Here is a 19,671-nt window from a genome sequence, read left to right as displayed (position 1 = left end):
TGCCCCGCAGCACAACACAACTAAGCCTGCCTGATGAAAGGCACCATGCAAAAACATAGAGATGACTCATTAGCATTCAAAATATAACAAATGGTATGTCATGACAGATCAGCCGCATTGTTTTCTACAAATTTGGACTGCCACTCAAAGACGCCGTAGGCTAAGAGAGCAAAGTGCCATCGTCAACTACTTTTGCTTTGCTCTTTTCTGGCCAACTACATCGGACGACGGGAGTGTACAGTATAAGAGTGTGACACAACGACGGAGAATGACAATAAGTCAGTCTGAAGCTACACAGTGGTAGTTAAAGTCCCTGCATTGTGACATGTCATGTCATCAGCCAGCTGTTCGACTGAAGGACTCGAATTCGTTTGCCAACAAAACCAGTCTGATAGTTCAGATGGGTGCCGTGAGACTGTGCTTCGTGCAGACCCAAGCCAGCCGACATTCCTTTAGACACAAATTGTGCTTTCAGGGCAAAGAAAGAGATCTGCCTACCTTGGCAATGACTTCAATTCTGGCTGGCTGGCTACTGTCCAAATAATGGGCTGGATCAACCTCCGCCCCAACAAACCCGTGAATTGTCGTTGACCAAAGCGCTGATGTCTACAAACCCTTCGTTCTGTCAGAGGTGAATACAGTTTCACGTCCTCTCTGGAGCCATAAGCTTTCTTCGCTAGGGTCCACACATCTGAATTAAAGTAAATGAACTCTGGATTGAAATAAATTAGTTCCGAATGTATTCACTAGTATTGGATTATCCCATGAATTGGGTTACTTAAATAATTTCTCCTCTCACTGCTTCTCACCCCCAAGACACCATCTGACAACCACAGAGCAACTTCTGCAAAGTCCCACTGTTTATTCAAAGTCGTGCTGTCTGTGGGAAGCCGTGGTTTGCAGAGCAGATGTGCCGCGGGCACAAAATATACACACACACACACCTCTGGTCCGGTGTGAAGTCACCCTTCTGCTGACGCTGATAGGAAGGAATACACCTCTGGCTTTAGGATACCAACATGGAGCTGTGAAAGCATGGCACAGCTGAGGAATAGTGTGTCAACAGAGAATGAGATTAGTAGTGCTATCCCTAGGCGTTCGCTCAGCTGGTGTGTGTGTGTGTTCGTGTGAGCGTGCTGACTCCTGGCTCTCATGTATCTGTGTGTGTTCTCAGCGAGGGGTTTTTGGCTTCTTTGACTGACACAGACAGAGAGTTTAGGGAGTCCCTCTCCCTCCCACAGCACAGCTAAGAAGCTCCTAAAGCTCCTTAGCCCTCTGCCACTTGCTCAATGAAAGAACATCTTTTTTCTTTTTTTTTTTAGTATAAATACTGTGGAGATAAAACAATAAGAAAATCCCAGCCTGTGTCGTCCTGCATGGCTCAATCTCAAGCACACGTGCGAGGGAGTGTCTCTGAAAGCTCACGCACACCCAGGATTCTTTCTTTTCCTAGTTTTGTTTTGTCTTCATAGTGGATTATTTGGTTCGGCAAGAAACCGAACACCTTCATCCCTTTAAGCAATCAGCGTAGCACGCAAATTTGTGCACAAACACACTCACGCTGTGTGGGCCAACAAAGGCATTTACAGGTTCAGAGAAGCCTTAGGAGGACTCAGTCTGGAGAATATGAACCACATGGGAGCACCGGGCGCTCGGCCAGTCCAGACAGAGCTCTGACTGGCATCGTCTGGCATCGGCCAACTTCACTCACTCACACACACACACACACACACACACACACACACACACACACACACCATGCACACTGCTGCCCATCTAAGTGATAAAACAACCTGCAACACACTGCTCTAAACACGCCAGACACACACACACATCACTTCAATGTTTGTGTGAAGGAATCGTGTCGCGTGCCTTGTGGTTTGGGCTGTGCTGTTTCTTATCTGGATAATAGAATTACCATCGTGACCAAAACACGGCCGGAGCAGTGATGTGTTCATTCAGTGTGTGTGGTGACGAGGGGGGAAAGGCAAAGCATGTTTAGTCGTTCAGAGTGGGCTTTGCTCTGTACAAGAGCAGCGACCCCAAGATGGTCACAAGAGTGGCCACAGATTCTGGGTGGGCCCAGTACGTGCGTGTGTGTGTGTGTATTTCTGTGCTTCAATACACTTTCCATCAGATTAAGCAGCTAAGTCTTTCCTATACAGTTCTACCTAAGGCTTGGTCCCTAACGGTCTGGTTTCCACTGGCTTTGCAGGTATTTGTTCATAAGCCAAAGTATTGGACAAATAAAAATCTTGACCTGATGACACTAGAGGAAAACTCGCCAATGTTATTACCAAATGTCATGGCAATCCATCCAACCATTGTCCAGACATTTCACACAAAACGACAACAGTCAACCTGCTGGTGGCGCCAGACACAACCAAAGTCAGCAGGAGTCATCCTCTGAGGACCCTGAATGTCGTTACCAAACGTTTTGGCAATCCATCCAATAGTTACTGAGATCTTTCAGTCTGGGCCAAAGTGGTGGACGGACTGACCGACCAACGTTGCCAAACCCTGGAGCCATTATTCAATTCAAATGAAATGTATCATTTTAATATTGTCAATGCACTGCAAACCTTGTAACTCTGCTTTTATCTTAATAACTTCAAAGATTACAAGCTCTTCTGTGTGTTTACCAGATTCTATGAGACTTTAAAAACCCTCTCAGATTGCACTGGATGACCTTAAAAATTCATGGGTAGCGAGCTAAAAGCGAGCTTGTTTACATTTCCTGAAAAGTTGACATTTCACAGATACACGGTTTCATTAGACAGGGTCTTTTTGCAAATCACACGTCATGGCATCATTACACTGAATGCCTTTTAACAGCCACCAGCATGTGCGCTGGTGTGACTCACCTCTCTGCACCTCCAAGGAAATCACACTGACACAGTAGGGGACTGTGCACTAATGCGGGTCAGCCGCATCTCAGAGGACAGTGTGTGTGTGTGTGTGTGTGTGTATGTGTGACTAACAATGTGCCCTTTAACCTGAGCATGGATGGAGAGTTCTTAATGTCAGCGAAAGCAGCATAAAACACACGCGCCCACAATGTGACACCCTGTAAACATGCCCCATGTAACAGGAACGCTTTGCCTTTTTAATGTTGTGTAGCTGCGGTTAGCCAACCAACCATGGCCAATGCTCTGTGGCAGGCAAGCAGAGCAGTGACCAAGACTAACTGAATACATGCAGACCATAAAAGCACAGAGATAGAGAGAGAGAGAGAGACTGGGAGGTTTTGCATTAGAAAGAGAGAGAGGTAGAAAAGGAGGGATAGCAAGCAAAGATGCAAGAGTGAATGCATGCAGATCGCTACGAAGCAACCATGCAAAAGTTGCATATATGATCACTCTAAACAACAACCATCGCTTGCTATTTCCTCTCCGCTCCATCCACTGCCCGGTTAGCGTACTTTCTACAGCATGCGTGTATTGTAACCATATACACATGTGCACGTGTCGGGCTCCAGCTGAAAGGCATTAGTCAGGCCAGAAGGGAATTTTACCGAAACCTGGCCCAGCTCACGACAATGCTTCAGAGAAGGAATCAACCGGTATAGAGAGAAGATAGAGAGAGAAGGATAAAGAGATGCATGTGCATGCCTCGCAGAGAGAGAAAATGATACGAGTTGGAGTCATCACAGCATGGCTGGAATGTATATAAATGTGTGCTGGTTTGAAAATGTAGATTCAGTACGAAAAGTCTTTCAAATGAACTGCACCGAGAGAAAAGAAAGATAGAGCGCCAGATAACAGCAAAGAAGTACAAATGAAAGCAGAGAGCAAAAGGAATGACTGAAAATGATAATACAGAAGATAATTTAAGAAAATAGAGTAGGGGGGGGGGGGGGGGGGGGTGAACTAAATTAACACCCGAGAAAGGAAGAATGAGGGCAAAACAGTAAAATCAAGAGGAAAAAAATAAGTGCAGACCACATCTATCCTTCCCTTACCTCTGCAGCTGCGTGTGGTATCCTTTGGGACAAAAACCGTAGTGGGGAGAAAACTTCAGCTCCAACAGCACTGCTGCAGCTCGCCACTTTCTAGCTCTTTCCACGGGAATGTTCATATATCTGTAATCTATCAGCCCAAAACGCGAACTCTTCGGTCCACCAGGACGGTATTCTGTCTACCTGCGTGGGTTTGTGTGAGTGTATCCTAGACGGTGATGAATAGTTGTGAGTGAAAGGAGAGTACTACGCTAGAGGGCAGACAGACTGGCTGAAACAGGAGAGCAGGGAGAGGAGAGAGAGCAGACTGAGTAGGATGGAAGAGTTACTGCTTCCTAACATCAGAGCGGCTGGGCTGGATACACCCACCTCCTCAGCATGCATCAAATGAGAGTAGCTCAGATGCTCTAATGTATCCAGAGAGAGAGAGAGAGAGAGAGAGAAATCCTATGTGCAGCCTTAGATCTGATCTGATATATGCACATATGCATGCAAGGTTATGCACACATGCATACACTCGTAAAGGATCTCATTAACCCCCGTGCACTCACACGCACGCGCACACACACACACACACACACACACACAAACTTACTCTCTGAGCAGAGCCTGTGTTAGATGTCTGCGGGGGCTTTCAGAGAAAATAAATAAACTAGCTGATGGGAGAGCAAAGCACTAACAGCCTTCGCGGCGAAAAAACAGCCCTTAATGAGTTGACTTTAGCGCTCACGGTGAGTTTTCTTTCAGTTGAAGAGCTGTTGATTAATCTGGTGGCTCCCATCCTGTGGGTCTGGACCCCCCAAAGGGGTCTCAAGATACATCTGAGGGGTCACACAATGATTAAAATTATTTAAAAAGACTCTTTTGCTTTTCTTGTGAAACACTGAATATTTTTAACTTTTTTCTTCTGGAAACAAGAAAGTAAACAAACAATGGCGTCCGAAGACCTACGTCTGAATATCGGGCTGATATTGTGTAGCGTGAACCCGACATTAGAGGTGCTCGTGGACGGATTGTGTTACTTTTGGGCCGAGCCGGGCTAGCAGTAGCATCATATTTACTGTGCAGGTATCACAGCGTGGTATCAATCTTCTCACCTAACTTTACGCGTGTTTCCCAAAATGTTGAACTTTTCCTTTAATCTGTTAATCAAAAACATAATTGATGATGAAATGAGTGGACAGAGCGTAGGAATTAGGGTTACCCTGTTGGCCTGCAAAAACAGGTAAAAAAAACTTGTGTGTACAGAGGGGTTTGTTGTTGAAAGGTAAACTGAAGTAGACTTCGGGACATGCTTCTCATTCTTGGAGTGCACCATTGCCTGTCGCTCAACATGCTTTCATTTTCCCTGCAGTGCTCCCCTCCTGGGAGACAGCGTGGGTGGAGGCTAGAGGTGGAGGGGTGGTGGGGGTTTCATGTCATGGGCCAGGGCTCTGAGCTGCCACACCGCCAACCTCTGCTGCTCCGGCCGTGAGAGCTCCGGGCCTCCTGGGACAAAGCCTGCCTTGATAAAGACCAATTCCATTGCTCAGTGCACGGAGAATGGTCCTCATTACTACTACAGGTTAAGGGTTAAATTCTTGTGGGATCAGCCAGTAGGTGGCAATATCTCTGAAATGTTTGCATCCACAGTATGGGCATAGTGTGTCCAAATACAACAAGGTGGATGCTTTTCTTCTTGTTTTTCCTTTTATCAGCAGTTTCTTGTCTTCAGAAAATGAAGAGTGTCCCACACGTATAGGAACACATTTCCAGGGACCGTAAATGTCTTCCACTATTTCATCGCTCAAATCTGTCCAGTGACCTTCTTCAGGTCCTGTTGCATCCAGTGTGTAATGTAATAGCCGATCAAAAACGAGGCCTTGTGTTGATTTCACTGTGTAGTATATAGCTTAGGAGATGGGTGGCAGGATCCGCCTCGCCTGGAGTACACGCAAAATATGCTCCCCTTGAGAAAATGATGCTATCAGGAGGTGATGAGGGAAGTGAAACACAGTAATCCCTCTTTCTAATGCATCTCCTGGTTAGGCTTTAGACGGGATGTGAGAGAACATAACACCTCCCCACCAGCCCTCCTTGTTAAATCACCCACTGGTTATTGCATCTGTACTGAAATCTATTTCATTAGGCAATTATTAAACAATGTATGTGGGGTTTAAAGGTAATTTCAACCCAATTTAAATGAGGTATGGGATCCTGGTGCACTCATTTAGTGAAGAACGACCCAGAACTGGAGATTGCAAAGATAACATGTTCTGGCTGAGGATGGTGACGGCGATTGCATGCTGTAGCTCCATCACTACCACATCTGGGAAGGCAAGGCTGCAGCCCCGCAGGGAGTCCGGTACCTCCAAACTACTCCCATCCACTACTGTATCAGCATCCTTACTGCAACATCACTTGATCACCAAGCCAGAAAATAAATAGAGTGGATTCTGGAAGCTGAGGCACAGTAGCTCATGTCCATCGATACATCTTTGCTGCTGACCAAGCAGCCACTCTGCAGCAGTACCAGCGGTTCGTCCTGCATACATACCACCGTATTGACAAATGCCTATACAGGCTGTATGCGAGGAGGAAACGACGCACCTGTCTTTTCTTATTTTCATTTTTTTATTTATTGCGCTGCATTCAGGTGCTGCGATCCTCCCCGTACGGTAAAAAAAACAACAACACTCTGTAGCCCTATTAAAAATCAACACACTACAACTGCTGCAAATAAGCCGAAACAGCGGTAAAATAGGCTCCTCTCGCGATAAGCCTTTCTAGCTGATTTTGGTTGATCTGTTCATGCAGAAACCTGAGAGATCGTAAATAGTATCTTACCGTTAAAATCGTAGAAGGATAGCCTCTGCTGACTGTCAGATGGGGAGATGCTCCAGTGGAAGTGCGAATGATGCTGAACAGTTCAACCTCCGTTTCGATGAACAATGTTGCCCCCTGTCGGTTGAAGGTGGACACTGCTCGTAAGAACCGTTTTTAACCGTTTCCTGTGGCGAGCTGTTTTGTTTCGTGTATTTATGTACAGGAACTGTTTCATGAACTATACTGAAGAGCACGTGTTGCAGCACATGTCTCATTAATATAAAATACCCACAAATGTATTTTATAAGGTTTAGCTCCAAAAAAACAAGACTAATTTCAAGTCAGCCATAATACAACTTCATTTCCGTTTACCGTCTTCAAAATAAAAGCCGAAAGCACCCGTGAAGAGCAAGGATGGAATGGCTATATTCAATTTACATCTGTGGCTGAAAGTAACAGAGTAGGCCTATATTTACTCAAGTACTGTACTTAAGTACAATTTTGAGGTACTTGAACTTTACTTGAGTAGCCTATTTCCATGTTCTGCTTCTTTATAATTCTACTCCACTACAGTTCAGAGGGAAATATTGTACTTTTTACTCCACCACATTTATTTAATAACTTAGTTACTTTCCAGATTCAGATAATCAACAAGCAAATTATGATGTATTATTATTCGTTTAGATAAAACTTTATTGATCCCAGGGGGATCCCACACACAAGCTACTCAGCAGTACATAAAGTAGTTCAAATTAGCTCCATCTTTTCCAGATGCAACATTAAAGAGATGTACACATTACTGCAGTGATAATTATAATCCAATAATATAATGAACATTATTCTGAAATTGGCCATTCTGCAGAATGAGTACTTTTACTTTTGGTACTCTTTGGTAAGCATATTTTGATGCTAATATTTTTATACTTTTACTTAAATAACATTTTGAATGCATACCTTTTACTTGTAACAGTTTATATGTATATTTAATATGTATTTTTAAACTGTGGTATTACAGTGCAGAAACAAAACAACAATTCAAAAATAGGCTTTACAAGTCCTCAAAAAACTACAGTACAACTAACAGTACAGAGGTATTCTTTTTTAGTTGTAGCTTAATTTGACTCATCATTAAGCCTAATTAGAGATAATATGTAGGATTCACTTTAATCCAACTAAATGTTCACTTATACTTTGAAGGAAGACTCTACACTGCCTCTGCCGGTGTTATTCAATCTGATTTGACTTATCTTGACAAAAAAAACTACAAAAATGGCTTCTGAAACTGGCCAGATGGGCCTAAATTAAATAGGTGACTTGATCTAAGCCTGAAATCTGGGATGTTAGTCTTTCTGGCTGTATACTTTCACAGAAGTCTTCGCAAATGTACGCATTTTACGTAACCGTCTGAAATGCGTTTAATATCAGGCGTGATCGTTATTCGGACATTGTAACCGGAAGTTTTGATGTGGCACCGGTGTTTCACCGGCGGTGTAGCGGCCAGTGGGTCTTCAGCAGGAAAAAGCGCCAACTTCTGCTGCACCGTCTGAATCGTCTAGTACTCTGTCAATGGACCTAAAACGGGATATTCCGTGAAATATATTAAACTTCAATCTGGAATGACTCATTCGGGTAAGAGTAAAAAAAACCTCTAGACGCTGAAAGGATTTCTGGAGTTCGTTTCATATAAGTGAACTGTTAGAAACGGCTTGCTGCCTGTTTTCTCCTCCCACTTCTTCACCGCACCCGCACCGTTTTGACCTAGTTTTGTCGCTCTGCTGTCTGCAAAGTGCTCAACAAACCCAGATTAATGTGCGCTATTTGTTACGTCGTAGCTACTTCCTAACGCTAAAAAAAGTTAACGGCTTCTAAACGATTCTATGTTACAAGTTGAGGGGGGGGGGGGGGGCATTGGAAACAAGAGAGTAACCAGTAAGTTAGCGTTAGCCAGCTAATATATTAACGTTATATAATGCGTTATTGTCTAGTCAGTAACTGGGTTGGGTTTAGTACCACATAGCTGACAGCATTCATTTAATCTAGCTAGTTGGGGTGTAGCCACATAACTGCGCAGTATTAACTTAGTGCGTAGTTACTTTCGTTCTCGTTGAACTCTGATGGCGCCTACTGAAATTAAATTCTGTTTCATTTTCTTGCCAGTGAGGTGCGCTGTTGCATCTTAGTAGAGAGGGAGGGGGGAATCACCCTCAAGCTACCATAAAAGAAAAGATGCCCGGTCTGCAGGGTGAAAATGTGTCGGCGTTGGGGAGCCCCGTCAAGAAGAGTAAACTGTCTCTGAAGTTCCTCCAGAAGAAAGACACCAAACGGGCTCTGGATTTCTCTGAACCCCAAGCAGATGAACCCAAAACGGCTGAACCAGTGGAGCCTGAGGCGAGGTGGGTGTGTGCTGTCAATGTGTGATTTATTTGGGGTCATGCAAAGTTCAAAACATGGTTTTATTTCCCTGCCTTGTTGAAGGATGGTGTGCCTGACTGGCATGTCTTGGGGAAAGGAGTAACTGACCAAATGCCTAGTAATTGCCACACATAATACACATTTTCAATCATATTGTTGTGCTAACTTCACAGCCCCTGTGAGGGCATGGTAAGGGATATGTAAAAGGGGATACCTTGCATTTTGATATTTGGTTTGAAATGCATCCCTACTTTCCTTAAATTGTTGTATCCATGCTCTTGAAAACAGAACGTTCCTCTCATTTATGATACTGTCAATTTACTGGGGAAACTAAAAATGGGGTCATAAGCCTAGCAGGGCTGAGAAACCCAGACTAAGACCCCTGGAGGTCCTGCAACCCTGCTTTTGACCATTTAAGCCTACTTAAACTTGATATCTTAATAATTCCAGGATGGTAAAAACTCTTGGTAAGTGGAGGAAAGTTGTAACATGAGAGAATTGACCCTGAATATTTAAGATCAGGAACCGGACAGTGATGATACTTAATCTGCTCCACACTGGAGTGGTTCCAGGTGGTACTTAAGTATTATAGTTGCTCAGCTATTAGTTTAATTGTATTGTGATGATATAATCATATCATGTTATCGTTTTACAAATTTCAGCTGTCAAATTTAATGATTTTGAGCAAACTGTAAATAAAAACTAGTCAGTTCGTCAGTTTTATACACGAGATTAAGAGTCTTATGGAATGTAAAACAGTAACCATATTGCCCAGCCCTAGTGAAACTGTAGGAATCAATTTGAATTTTTTAATTTGAAATTTGTTTTCTTCTCCGCTGTTCAGCGGCTGTGATCAGGTGGTCCCGGGTCCTTCTCCATGTCCAGCCTCACCTGGCCTTCTCCTGCCATGTGAGAAGAGGGAGAACCTGGTGCCGTTTGTGGGGCTCAACAACTTGGGCAACACCTGCTATTTGAACAGTGTCTTACAGGTGGGTCATCATCAGCAGAGGCAGAATAGATCTTTTAATGCAGCTGTTTGGCTACAACACACGTGTATAGATGCATGTTACAAGTTGCATTCATGTATGTAACATGTATAGGAAGGATTATGCTCCACAAGGGAAGTGTAACTATAAAAGGTCTGTGTCCATCTCATGAAATGCAGTTCCTATATCAAATGTAATGTATTACACAGAGATATTGTTATCCACATATATCACTGACCCTCATCGCAGATGTAAGCCATGATACAGGCCTTTTTTTGCTTAAAGAATTATAAAGCAGTTCAACAGGAAATAATTTCTGTAGGTCCCAAAATGTGTCTATTGTTGAACATTGACACTGCAGACGGAAACCCTGAAGTGTTTGTCGGTGGAGAGAACAGTGTCGTCTGTGGCTGACGTAGAACAGATAAAACCTGTAGATAAGTGGCAGCGACATACTGTGTGTTCAGATCAGATCCTCTCACTGTGGCGTATCTGTGTTTGGATATAAATAAACAGACGGACGAGCACATTCAGGCACTTGTATGATCTTGTCATGAGTTTCCGTAGCCATGGAGTCATATTTCATCTCTTGTTTGGAATAAAGATACTTTTCCCTTGAAGAGGAAGGAACATACAGTATGTGTTAGGGCAATTCTTCCTTTAGGCCACTGGTAAGACAATAAAGCAACCTCTTATGCAGTATGCAAGCAGGAAACTTTTCAGTGTCGTATTACTTCACTACATATTTTACTGTGTACTGCATTGACATTGTACAGGGTATCTGCAGTCTTGGAAGGTATTAAAAGGTCTTGAAATTCACTTGCAAAGGTCTGCCATAGGCAGTAATGTTAGTTATTTAAGTAAACATTGGCTGGAAAATCCCCAGTACTACTACTCCAGACCACCAACGTAATGTTAAATTCATATGTGGAGTAGTTGTAAATTAGGTAGTTAAGTGGTTCATCCATCCATCCATTTTCTGCTGCTTAGTCAGGCCGAGGTCTTGTATATTGATGGATGAATGATGATATTAGAAATTAATTGATATATACTGCTGGGAAGTACTATAAATGTGATATAAATGTCAATATATTCAAGCACTTGGTAAATAATTCAAGGCCTTATCACCCCTACTAGTTTTTATTTTATTGATATCTTTCATACTTTACCGTTGTCTCTGACTGTGAAACAGGTATTAAATTGCAATTTATGTTGTATTTAAAAGTCTTGAGGTGAACATTGCAGAAACCTTGTCATTGTTATCACTCACAGACAACAAAAAAAAGAAAATTACAAAGTCACAGCTTTGGTCTTTGTAAGCAAAAAATGTTAACAATTTTGTTCATGCACACATTCAAAATGTGTTTGTGTCTTCCATGAGACCACAAGCAGCGCCAGATGGATTCCTTGTAAAGAAGTCGAGGTAGAAATATGATGACTAATCTTGTTGATGTCTGATTGACTTGCAGGTGCTGTACTACTGCCCAGGGCTCAGAGAAGGCATAAAGAGCCTGTACAACCTGTCTAAAAAACAAGACAATTCAAAGGAAGAAACTGATAAAAGCGAAGAGGTTGGTGCAGCACAAATTATGTTTTTATTTTACAAAATGTACACTTGCAAACAATGGTTTCAGAAATTAACACATTTAATCAACACCATTAATTAAGAAGTAAGCTTTGCACATGTAAATTTAGTTATATAAATACATGTTCCCGTCATTGTATCCATTTGATGTAATGGATATGAAGCTAAAGTTCAATTCAAAGACCTTTTTATTTTGTTATTTATTTGTTTTTATATTTTATTTCTTCTACCATATTCTTAGCAGTCAGACGTTGCCGAGCCAGCTCAACTTGAGCTCCTTGGGAGCTTCAACAGTCTGATAACATCAGTGGAGCAGCTGCAGTCCGGCTTCCTACTAAACCCCGACAGCTTCAGTGAAGGAGAACTCTCCACACCGCCTCGTAAAATACTCCACACTCTCAGGTAATGATTAATGAGTAACACAGAACAAAACTACAAAATCCTAAACAAGTTGTGTTTGTGCATGAGGTACGAGATATGAGCAGTATTCTGAACTTAAACCACCATATCGTCATCATTGTTTCCACATTCATAATACAATTTTGTAATGAAACACCCAAATACTATCACATTACATGTATGGGTGTGTATTTAAAATGTAAATTACCAGCTAACAGCTTGTCATGGAGCATGAAGACGTGCAGCAAAACCCATAGAAAGAATATGAACACATTGTTTTGATAAAGGCATGGAATGTTTTAAAAAAAAAAAAAAAAAAATTTTATTGTATTTAATTGATCTAGTCTATAAAAAGTCAAAATTAACTACAAATGCCCATTCGAAGATGACAAACCCAAACTGATGTGTTAAAAGGACGTATTTCCTTTGAGCAGCAGTCAGAAAACCCAAATACTAACATCACATATTCACACTAAAGCTGAAACATCATCAATCATGATCAATTATTTTTTCATCAGTGAATTAATTGTGACTCTGTGTGTTTGCAGGCAGCTGAACCCCATGTACGAAGGCTATCTTCAGCATGACGCCCAGGAGGTGCTGCAGTGCATCCTGGGATATATCCAAGAGGCTTGTGACACCATCAGGAAGGAGCAGGAGTTGGAGAGGGAGGGTGACAATGTGACGGAGGTTAAAATTGAGAACGGTGTCAATTTGGCTTCCAGTGGCTCTGTAGCAGAAACCAAAACTCCCACAGAAGAGGACGGCCAAGTCAGCGGCAAGAGAAAGAGTGACACTGAAGTGGGAAATGCCAAAAAGAAGCCAAAATCTGTCAAGTCTAAAACATGTGATGCTGAGGAAGACGCCATGAGTAGAAATAAACCCCTCACTCGCTCCAAGAGGAGGTCCTCCAGTGACATCACGATAGACAGCACCCAAGACAAAGATAAAGAGGATGAAGAGATTAAGAAGCTGAACAGGGAGGAGGAAGGAGGGAGTGACTGTGAAGGGAATGGTGGAAAGGCATCTAAAGAGGCCGATGGGAAAAGAAAGAAGAAGTCCAAGCTGAGCTGGCTGAGGCGTTCTGGGAAACAGCCGAGTATTTTCTCCAAGTTCCGCAGCGTGGGGAAGATCAGCTCCATGACTGTGAAGAACCAGACCAAAGTAGGGCAGGAGAACGAGCTGACTGACGACCAGACTCGGAACGAGAAGAGATCACCACAAAACATGGCTGAAGACGAGAAGGCAACAAAACATCAAGGTGTGCGATTATTACTATAAGATGAATGGAACATGGGCAGTACTTATAGATAGATAACTCATTTATTTTTGTTTTAATATGGGTGATCTGTTTTGCCAGGTGCAGGAAATGAGGAATTAATTTAGTAGAATTGGTAAATATCAATAAACTGGGAACTGATGAAAAATTGAGAATTAAGAGGTCATACTACTACCAGAGATTTCAGAGATTTGCCTATTTAATTTAGATTAAGTCAAGTCATTATATTATTGGGCCTCAAACAGGCTTTCAAATGCTGTTTTTAGTGTTTCTCTCTTAATGGGTTATTTTATTTTAAAAGTAGCTTTCAAACAATTGAAATAGAGAGTAAAAGACTAAGAAGGGGCAAATACAAAAGATTGCAGATTCCTGGTGACTGAATTTAACCTCTGAACCGGGACAATTTTATGTTTTCAGACATAACATATGACCGATCACTCAGCCATGTCTCTCTGTTTCTGTTATGCTCAGGGGGTCTGGACCTGATGGAGCGCTTGTTCCAGGGTCAACTGGTTCTGAGGACTCGCTGTCTTGAGTGCGAGAGCTTCACAGAGAGGAGAGAGGACTTCCAGGACATCAGTGTCCCTGTGCTCGATGACGAACCCAGCAGTCCGGATGACCTCTCTAAGGGTGAGTCCCTGTACCGTGATAAATTGAAAGCTCTAAGCATGCATTGTGGCAAACTATGTGCTGCCCAATAAATACGTTTTTAAATTATATTATACATATTATATTGGATATCCAGAGTTTAAAATGACAGTAAGATATCACTCCATGAATGTGTGCACTCTTCCACACCACAACGCAGATGAAAAATAACAACATAACCGATTCAATAACCAATGTCCTCTCCTTTCCCAGTCTCTCCTGATCCTAAACCAGAGCTGAAGACTCTGAAATGGGCCATCGCCCAGTTTGCCTCAGTGGAGCGCATCGTTGGGGAGGACAAATACTTCTGTGAGACCTGTCATCATTACACAGAGGCTGAGAGAAGTCTGCTGTTTGACAAAACTCCTGAAGTGATCACCATCCACCTGAAGCGCTTCTCTGCCAACAGTTTAGAGTGAGTTGATCAATTGTCAACACGTATAACTTACGGTTATTTCAGTCAGTTTTCGGTCTTCTTTCTTTCAGTATTTTCTTCTAAAACTGTAAGAAGTATGTTGTATCTTATGTTGAACTGTATGAAGAGGAAAATAAGGTCCTTTTTGACAACAATGTAGAATATGCTTCCACTGATAGAAAGTGAAGAGGAAATGGTAGAATGCCAACAAGCTATCGGACTACTTTAAATAACTATTTGTGCTGTTTTTTTAATCCAATTTATAACTAGATTTTTATTCTAAATAGAAACATCAATTCTCATCAAATTTATTTGATTGAAACTGACTTGGCCCTCCCTACGTATCCAGTAGTAACCACAGGTTGCTTGGTTTGTTTGCTCACATTAGCAACAGAATTTTAATCAAACATCAACAAAACTGTTTATACAAGTGCATTTAACTGTAATTTTTTCACACTGTAACCTGATGAAGCCTGGTGTTACTCTGGAAAAGTCTCACCTAACTTCTGAATTGTCCTCTTGAAAACAGTGACATTAACCATGATGGTGTGTGGCATTAATCCCTGTCACACATATTAACTCATCTCCTGGTCTCTGTTCCTCCTAGTTTGGACCCGTATGCAGGTCTGTCTAAAGTGAACACTCCCCTGCAGACCCCTCTGACCTTGTCTCTGGAGGAGTGGTGCACACGGCCCTCGTCCACGAAGGGTCAACGCTATCAGCTGTTTGGGGTGGTCATGCACAGCGGCGTCACCATCAGCAGCGGCCACTACACCGCCTACGTCCGCATGTCTGATCTGAAAGACGTGAAGCTCTGGCTGCGGGACAGAAAAGAAACTGAGGAGGACGAGGCAAAGGAAAGTAAAGAGGGAATCCGTGTGAAAGACGAAGTGCTGGACTACGATGATGGAGAGGTGTCTTTCAGCCTGAATGCAAGGGGACAGAGAGGTGCGAGTTTGGCTAGCAGCAAAACAGGAGGCAAGAAGCTGTCAGAGGGTGGGGTTGGGCTCTTGGGGGGCCAGAGGAGTTTGTCTAGTTATGACCTTGGGAACGGCAACAGCAAACACCCGGAGAAAGCCGCCAGCAGTGGAGCAACAGAGGGATCCAAACGGAGAAAAACCATCAACAGCCTGGGCCAAAACACTGAAGCAGGACTCAAAAAGGAGCCTGAGGCCGCCGTGACTTCCTGTGGCGGGGTGGAGGCCACAGAGCAGCAGGCTCTGAACAACCTCCTTGAATATGAGGGCAAATGGCTGCTGTTTGACGACTCTGAGGTGCGTTTGTTTGAGGAGGAGGATTTCCTGCGAGCTTGCTCTCCCGAGACATGCTCCTCATCGACACCTTACCTGCTGTTCTACAGACGGATGCCCGAACCGGGACACTAACACGAACACAAGGGCCGCCGTTGACTCGGGGTCAGTCTGCCAGTCAGGCTTTTTGGCAGCTCAGCACTCAGACAGTTGTATTTTGCAATACTTCAAACGGTGCCAAAAACAAAAAAACTGCGGCTGCCATGTTAGCACCTGAACTGAAGATACCTTTCAGCCCAGAAACCCACACTGCAACGTTCTGGTCTCACTGTGGGGCCGAGGCTGTTCAGACCTTCTCCTGGACTCCCCTCCATGTTTATGAGCCAATTTAGGTTCAAAGTCATATTTTAGAAATACTCTGACAAATGGGGATTTAATTGTCTAGGTGCCAGGGATGACTTCAGCTTTTTTGAAACTTTTTTTTCTTTCTTTTTGGATGTGACTCTCGCCCTGTGAACTGAGTGCAGTGGCCCGTCTTTTTGCTGTCTGTAATATTATCTCTTGGACACTGGCTTTTATATTTTTTCTGTCATTGTCGATAACATGTCCTGGTTTTGATGTTTTTTCAGTTAATTAGTTTGTATTGTTCCTTTTTTTTGTTTTTTTTTTACAAAATGGAAAAGCACTTTTGAACTAAAATTTAATTGAGGGGAAAAATGCAAGATGTGTTTTTGCTTTCTAGCTGAATACTTTTCTACAATCCATTAATCAGCATTTACAGGAGACTGTCAGTGCTATGTATCTTTGGAATAGATTACTCAACTAAAAGCCAATATAAGACAAAAATCCTTTCCACTTGTAAAGCAGTGCAGAATATGCCTCATGAGGTTAGAGAGAACAATATGCTGCAGATTTCTTTTTCCCTGCAACATTTGCAGGTTTTAAGATAAGCCTTTGCAAAAACTTTGACAGTTTGTTACGGGAGGTTGGGCACTGATTCCATGTTTAAGTTTTTATACATCTGAAGCCTGAAATTGATGTAATCTAGGCTGGAAAAACCAGTATTGGGACATATTTTTACATAACGCACACTAAAATGTTAAGTATCTAATATATACCAAGCTTATACATATTTTGTTGGTTCTCGGATAGTTTCTGCAGTTTCTTGCTCAGCCCAGACATCGGACGCCTTTTCAAGGTGCCAATTTAGAGTGAAGATCCGTGAAACTGAAACTCATTTATGTTTTCAGTAAGGCATCAGGTTTTTCTGCCTCGCTTGTCTTTCATATCTAATTTAGTGTGGAACTACCAATTTGTATAGTTTCAGAGAGGGAAGGGTCTAAAACCTCTGCTCGGTGAGACTCCTACAGCATACGACCCTACCTCCAGTTCTCTTTTTCTACTTGTTCTTTAGCGGAAAAGGATGTTAAAGTTCATTTAAGCCAAAACAATTAAATAAGCACAAAACATCTGAGCAGTAATCGGACAAGAATTCAGTGCACAGGGACAGATTTATGAGACAAGTCTGAAAATAAGCATGGCCGGAATCGATCTCCCTAAGACACATAAGCCGGCAAGATCGGCACGCTCAGCCAAAACAAGCTGGAGAAAATTGTGAAATATTTGGAAAATAAAGTGAGGATTGTGCTTCTCAGAACTGTCCTATTGATCAAGGGCTGCAGTTGTTTTGTGCTTGTTCAGTGTTTTTTTTGTAACCAATAATATTGCATAGCTTTGCGTGTGAAGAATATGGTCTCATGGTATTACGTCTGTTTAAAAATATTCAGTAAAAGGTGACATTGTTCATCTCAGGTTCTACAGCAGAGTGTTTAGTCCAATCATGGTTTCAGGGATTACATCGGTTATTATTTAGCTGTGCTTTGTGAGTAACACTCATTAATGGGCCATACGCAGTCATTTCACTATCAGTCTCCTTTAAACTGTACCTCACTCCAGATGTGATAATATTAATGTTGGCAGGTTCATACTATAAAGCAATAAAGTTTTTACCTTCACATGTCCTCTCTGCCGAGCCTTGACATAGTTGCCAAACACGGCGACACACATCCTAGTGATCTGTTGCCTCCAACATAATATTAAGCCTACATGAACACAAAAGCAACACATTAGGAAGCAAGAAGATCACCAGCATACACCCGCTCAACATTAAAATATTTATTTAGTAAAATATTTAAAATAAACAAAACAAAACTACATAAAATTATACAAGGATGTTTAAAGTACCTAACCTTAAAACATTCTTTCAACTAAAAATGATAATAAAGCGTCATGATAAATAATGGTACCATTTTTTTTTTTGCATGTTCTCATTTTTTTGAATTACATAAACTTTCAAGTTGTAAAATGCATTGCTACACCGTAATAAAAAAAGTGCACACATGAAATTGAATACAGATTTTTGACACAGTACGTAGTTAAATAGACACCTTGACTTTTAAAATCGTACCTTTCCTGCAGACACTTGTCGAAATTTGGCGGAAAGAAACTGTTTTTATGGCACTTTAATGAACCAATAAAGGGATCTCGGAGCATTCTTCGTATTCAGAGGCTTGTTTACATCCAGCAGATACTGTTGGTTTCAAAAGTGAAGGTTAACATTCCTTTTTTTTTTTTTTTTTTTTTAAATGGTAGCATAGGGACAAATATAAAGACGTGTTCCCTCGAGTAACAAGTGGCCAGCAAAGAAAAATTCTAAATGCCAAGGTGTCTCTTCAATCTTTAAGATCCACTTGTTCGTCCCTCTGATTGTGTAACAGTTTGTCTGTAAACGAATTAAGACACTGGAATGACGTACCAAGCTGCAACACTTCAGCCTTTCTCTTAGCGCACTCTCTGAAACACTGACCAACTTTGAAGACACTCCTATTTACACTCGAGAATAAATTAATATTGCAATTTCTGTTGTGTGTGTGTGTGTGTGTGCCTGTATCCTCTTCATCTTCAAATGTCAAGCTTGCGCAGACTCATTCTGCTGAAGGAATCTCTGGAAATCAGAAAGACAAACAAAAACATGTTTTGATTTACAGACAGAAAGATCTGATATTTTCATTGAACAAGACAGCGATTTGGGGGATTAACTGGACTTCAAGCCCAATTACTTTGGCTTTCAGTAGGTTGGCTTATCTGCCATTTCCATATCCATAAAAACAAAACAATAAGGAGGAATCTGGCTTGACAATAGTGAGGCTGGGAGGACCAAAATGCCCGAGCAGCCAAGTACTATTTTCATCCAGATCTGTGAAACCAAAGTTTAAAATCAACACAGTGTAGATGACGGTTCGCATTGTGATCATTATTTACATGATATGCCATGTTGAGTTGTAGACACATGAGTAAAGAATGTTATTCATTTGGGAAGTTTATGGTCTCCACTCTTTGACCTGCTATGTATGTATGTATGTATGTATTGCTGTAAAAAGTACAATTCTGTAATCCGTAAATAATTTTTCTTTTCTGGAAAACAGCTCTAAAAACTGCTGCAGTGACCAATGGGAACATAATATAATACATAATACATCACAAAGTTTAGTCTGAAAGTCCCAAACTACCTTGTCAAGCTGTCCGTTTGCTGCATGATTTTTACAGAAGAAAAAAAACAAAAATTTAATGTGACATTCAATCCATCTTATCCACACTTGCTCACTCGCACATGCAGTTGAGTCCTACCTGTGTGAGTTGACCTGCAGGACAGGTTTATAAAGCTGAGGGATCTTTCTGTTGATGAGGGGCTGCAGCGCCTCCTTCAGCCGGTGGTAATTCCTCTCCAGCTCCCTCTGGTACTCCTTCTGGTCTGGACCAATCAGGCTCTTATTCTTACGCAGGGCATCTTCACACCTTTGGCAGAGAGGTCCATAAAACAGCGGCAGGTGGATTCTGTACAACACTTAGATGCCACAAACGCTTGCTACTGTAG

General features: G+C 42.1%; 3 protein-coding genes across 9 annotated transcripts in view; 1 reads left to right on the top strand and 2 right to left on the bottom strand.

Moving 5' to 3' along the window:
• Positions 1 to 3,995, bottom strand: part of kank4 (KN motif and ankyrin repeat domains 4) — a 63,707-nt gene extending 59,712 nt beyond the window's left edge. Inside the window, exon 1 of the mRNA XM_070909183.1 lies at positions 3,962 to 3,995. The gene's annotated coding sequence lies outside the window, so the exon portion shown is untranslated. The remainder of the gene's footprint in view (positions 1 to 3,961) is intronic.
• Positions 3,996 to 8,283: 4,288 nt separating this feature from the next.
• Positions 8,284 to 17,752, top strand: usp1 (ubiquitin specific peptidase 1). The gene is made up of 9 exons (XM_070909289.1): positions 8,284 to 8,392; positions 8,921 to 9,156; positions 10,020 to 10,164; positions 11,631 to 11,732; positions 11,988 to 12,148; positions 12,694 to 13,406; positions 13,896 to 14,054; positions 14,286 to 14,487; positions 15,095 to 17,752. The coding sequence occupies exons 2-9, from the start codon at positions 8,990 to 8,992 to the stop codon at positions 15,870 to 15,872; spliced, it is 2,427 nt and encodes an 808-aa protein (XP_070765390.1). The 5' UTR covers positions 8,284 to 8,392; positions 8,921 to 8,989; the 3' UTR covers positions 15,873 to 17,752.
• A 161-nt stretch (positions 17,753 to 17,913) lies between these two features.
• Positions 17,914 to 19,671, bottom strand: part of dock7 (dedicator of cytokinesis 7) — a 45,423-nt gene continuing 43,665 nt past the window's right edge. For all 7 annotated transcript variants that reach the window (XM_070909286.1, XM_070909284.1, XM_070909282.1 and 4 more), the window contains 2 exons: positions 19,425 to 19,592; positions 17,914 to 18,741 (listed from right to left, as the gene is read on the bottom strand). In XM_070909286.1, coding sequence (XP_070765387.1) covers positions 18,699 to 18,741; positions 19,425 to 19,592 — 211 coding nt within the window. In that variant the 3' untranslated portion in view covers positions 17,914 to 18,698. The remainder of the gene's footprint in view (positions 18,742 to 19,424; positions 19,593 to 19,671) is intronic.

Source organism: Enoplosus armatus, chromosome 7 (genome assembly GCF_043641665.1).
Source record: "Enoplosus armatus isolate fEnoArm2 chromosome 7, fEnoArm2.hap1, whole genome shotgun sequence".
Classification (NCBI taxonomy): Eukaryota; Metazoa; Chordata; class Actinopteri; order Centrarchiformes; family Enoplosidae; genus Enoplosus; species Enoplosus armatus.
Note: the sequence above shows the minus strand (reverse complement) of the source record. Positions and strands in the feature narration are given on the sequence as shown.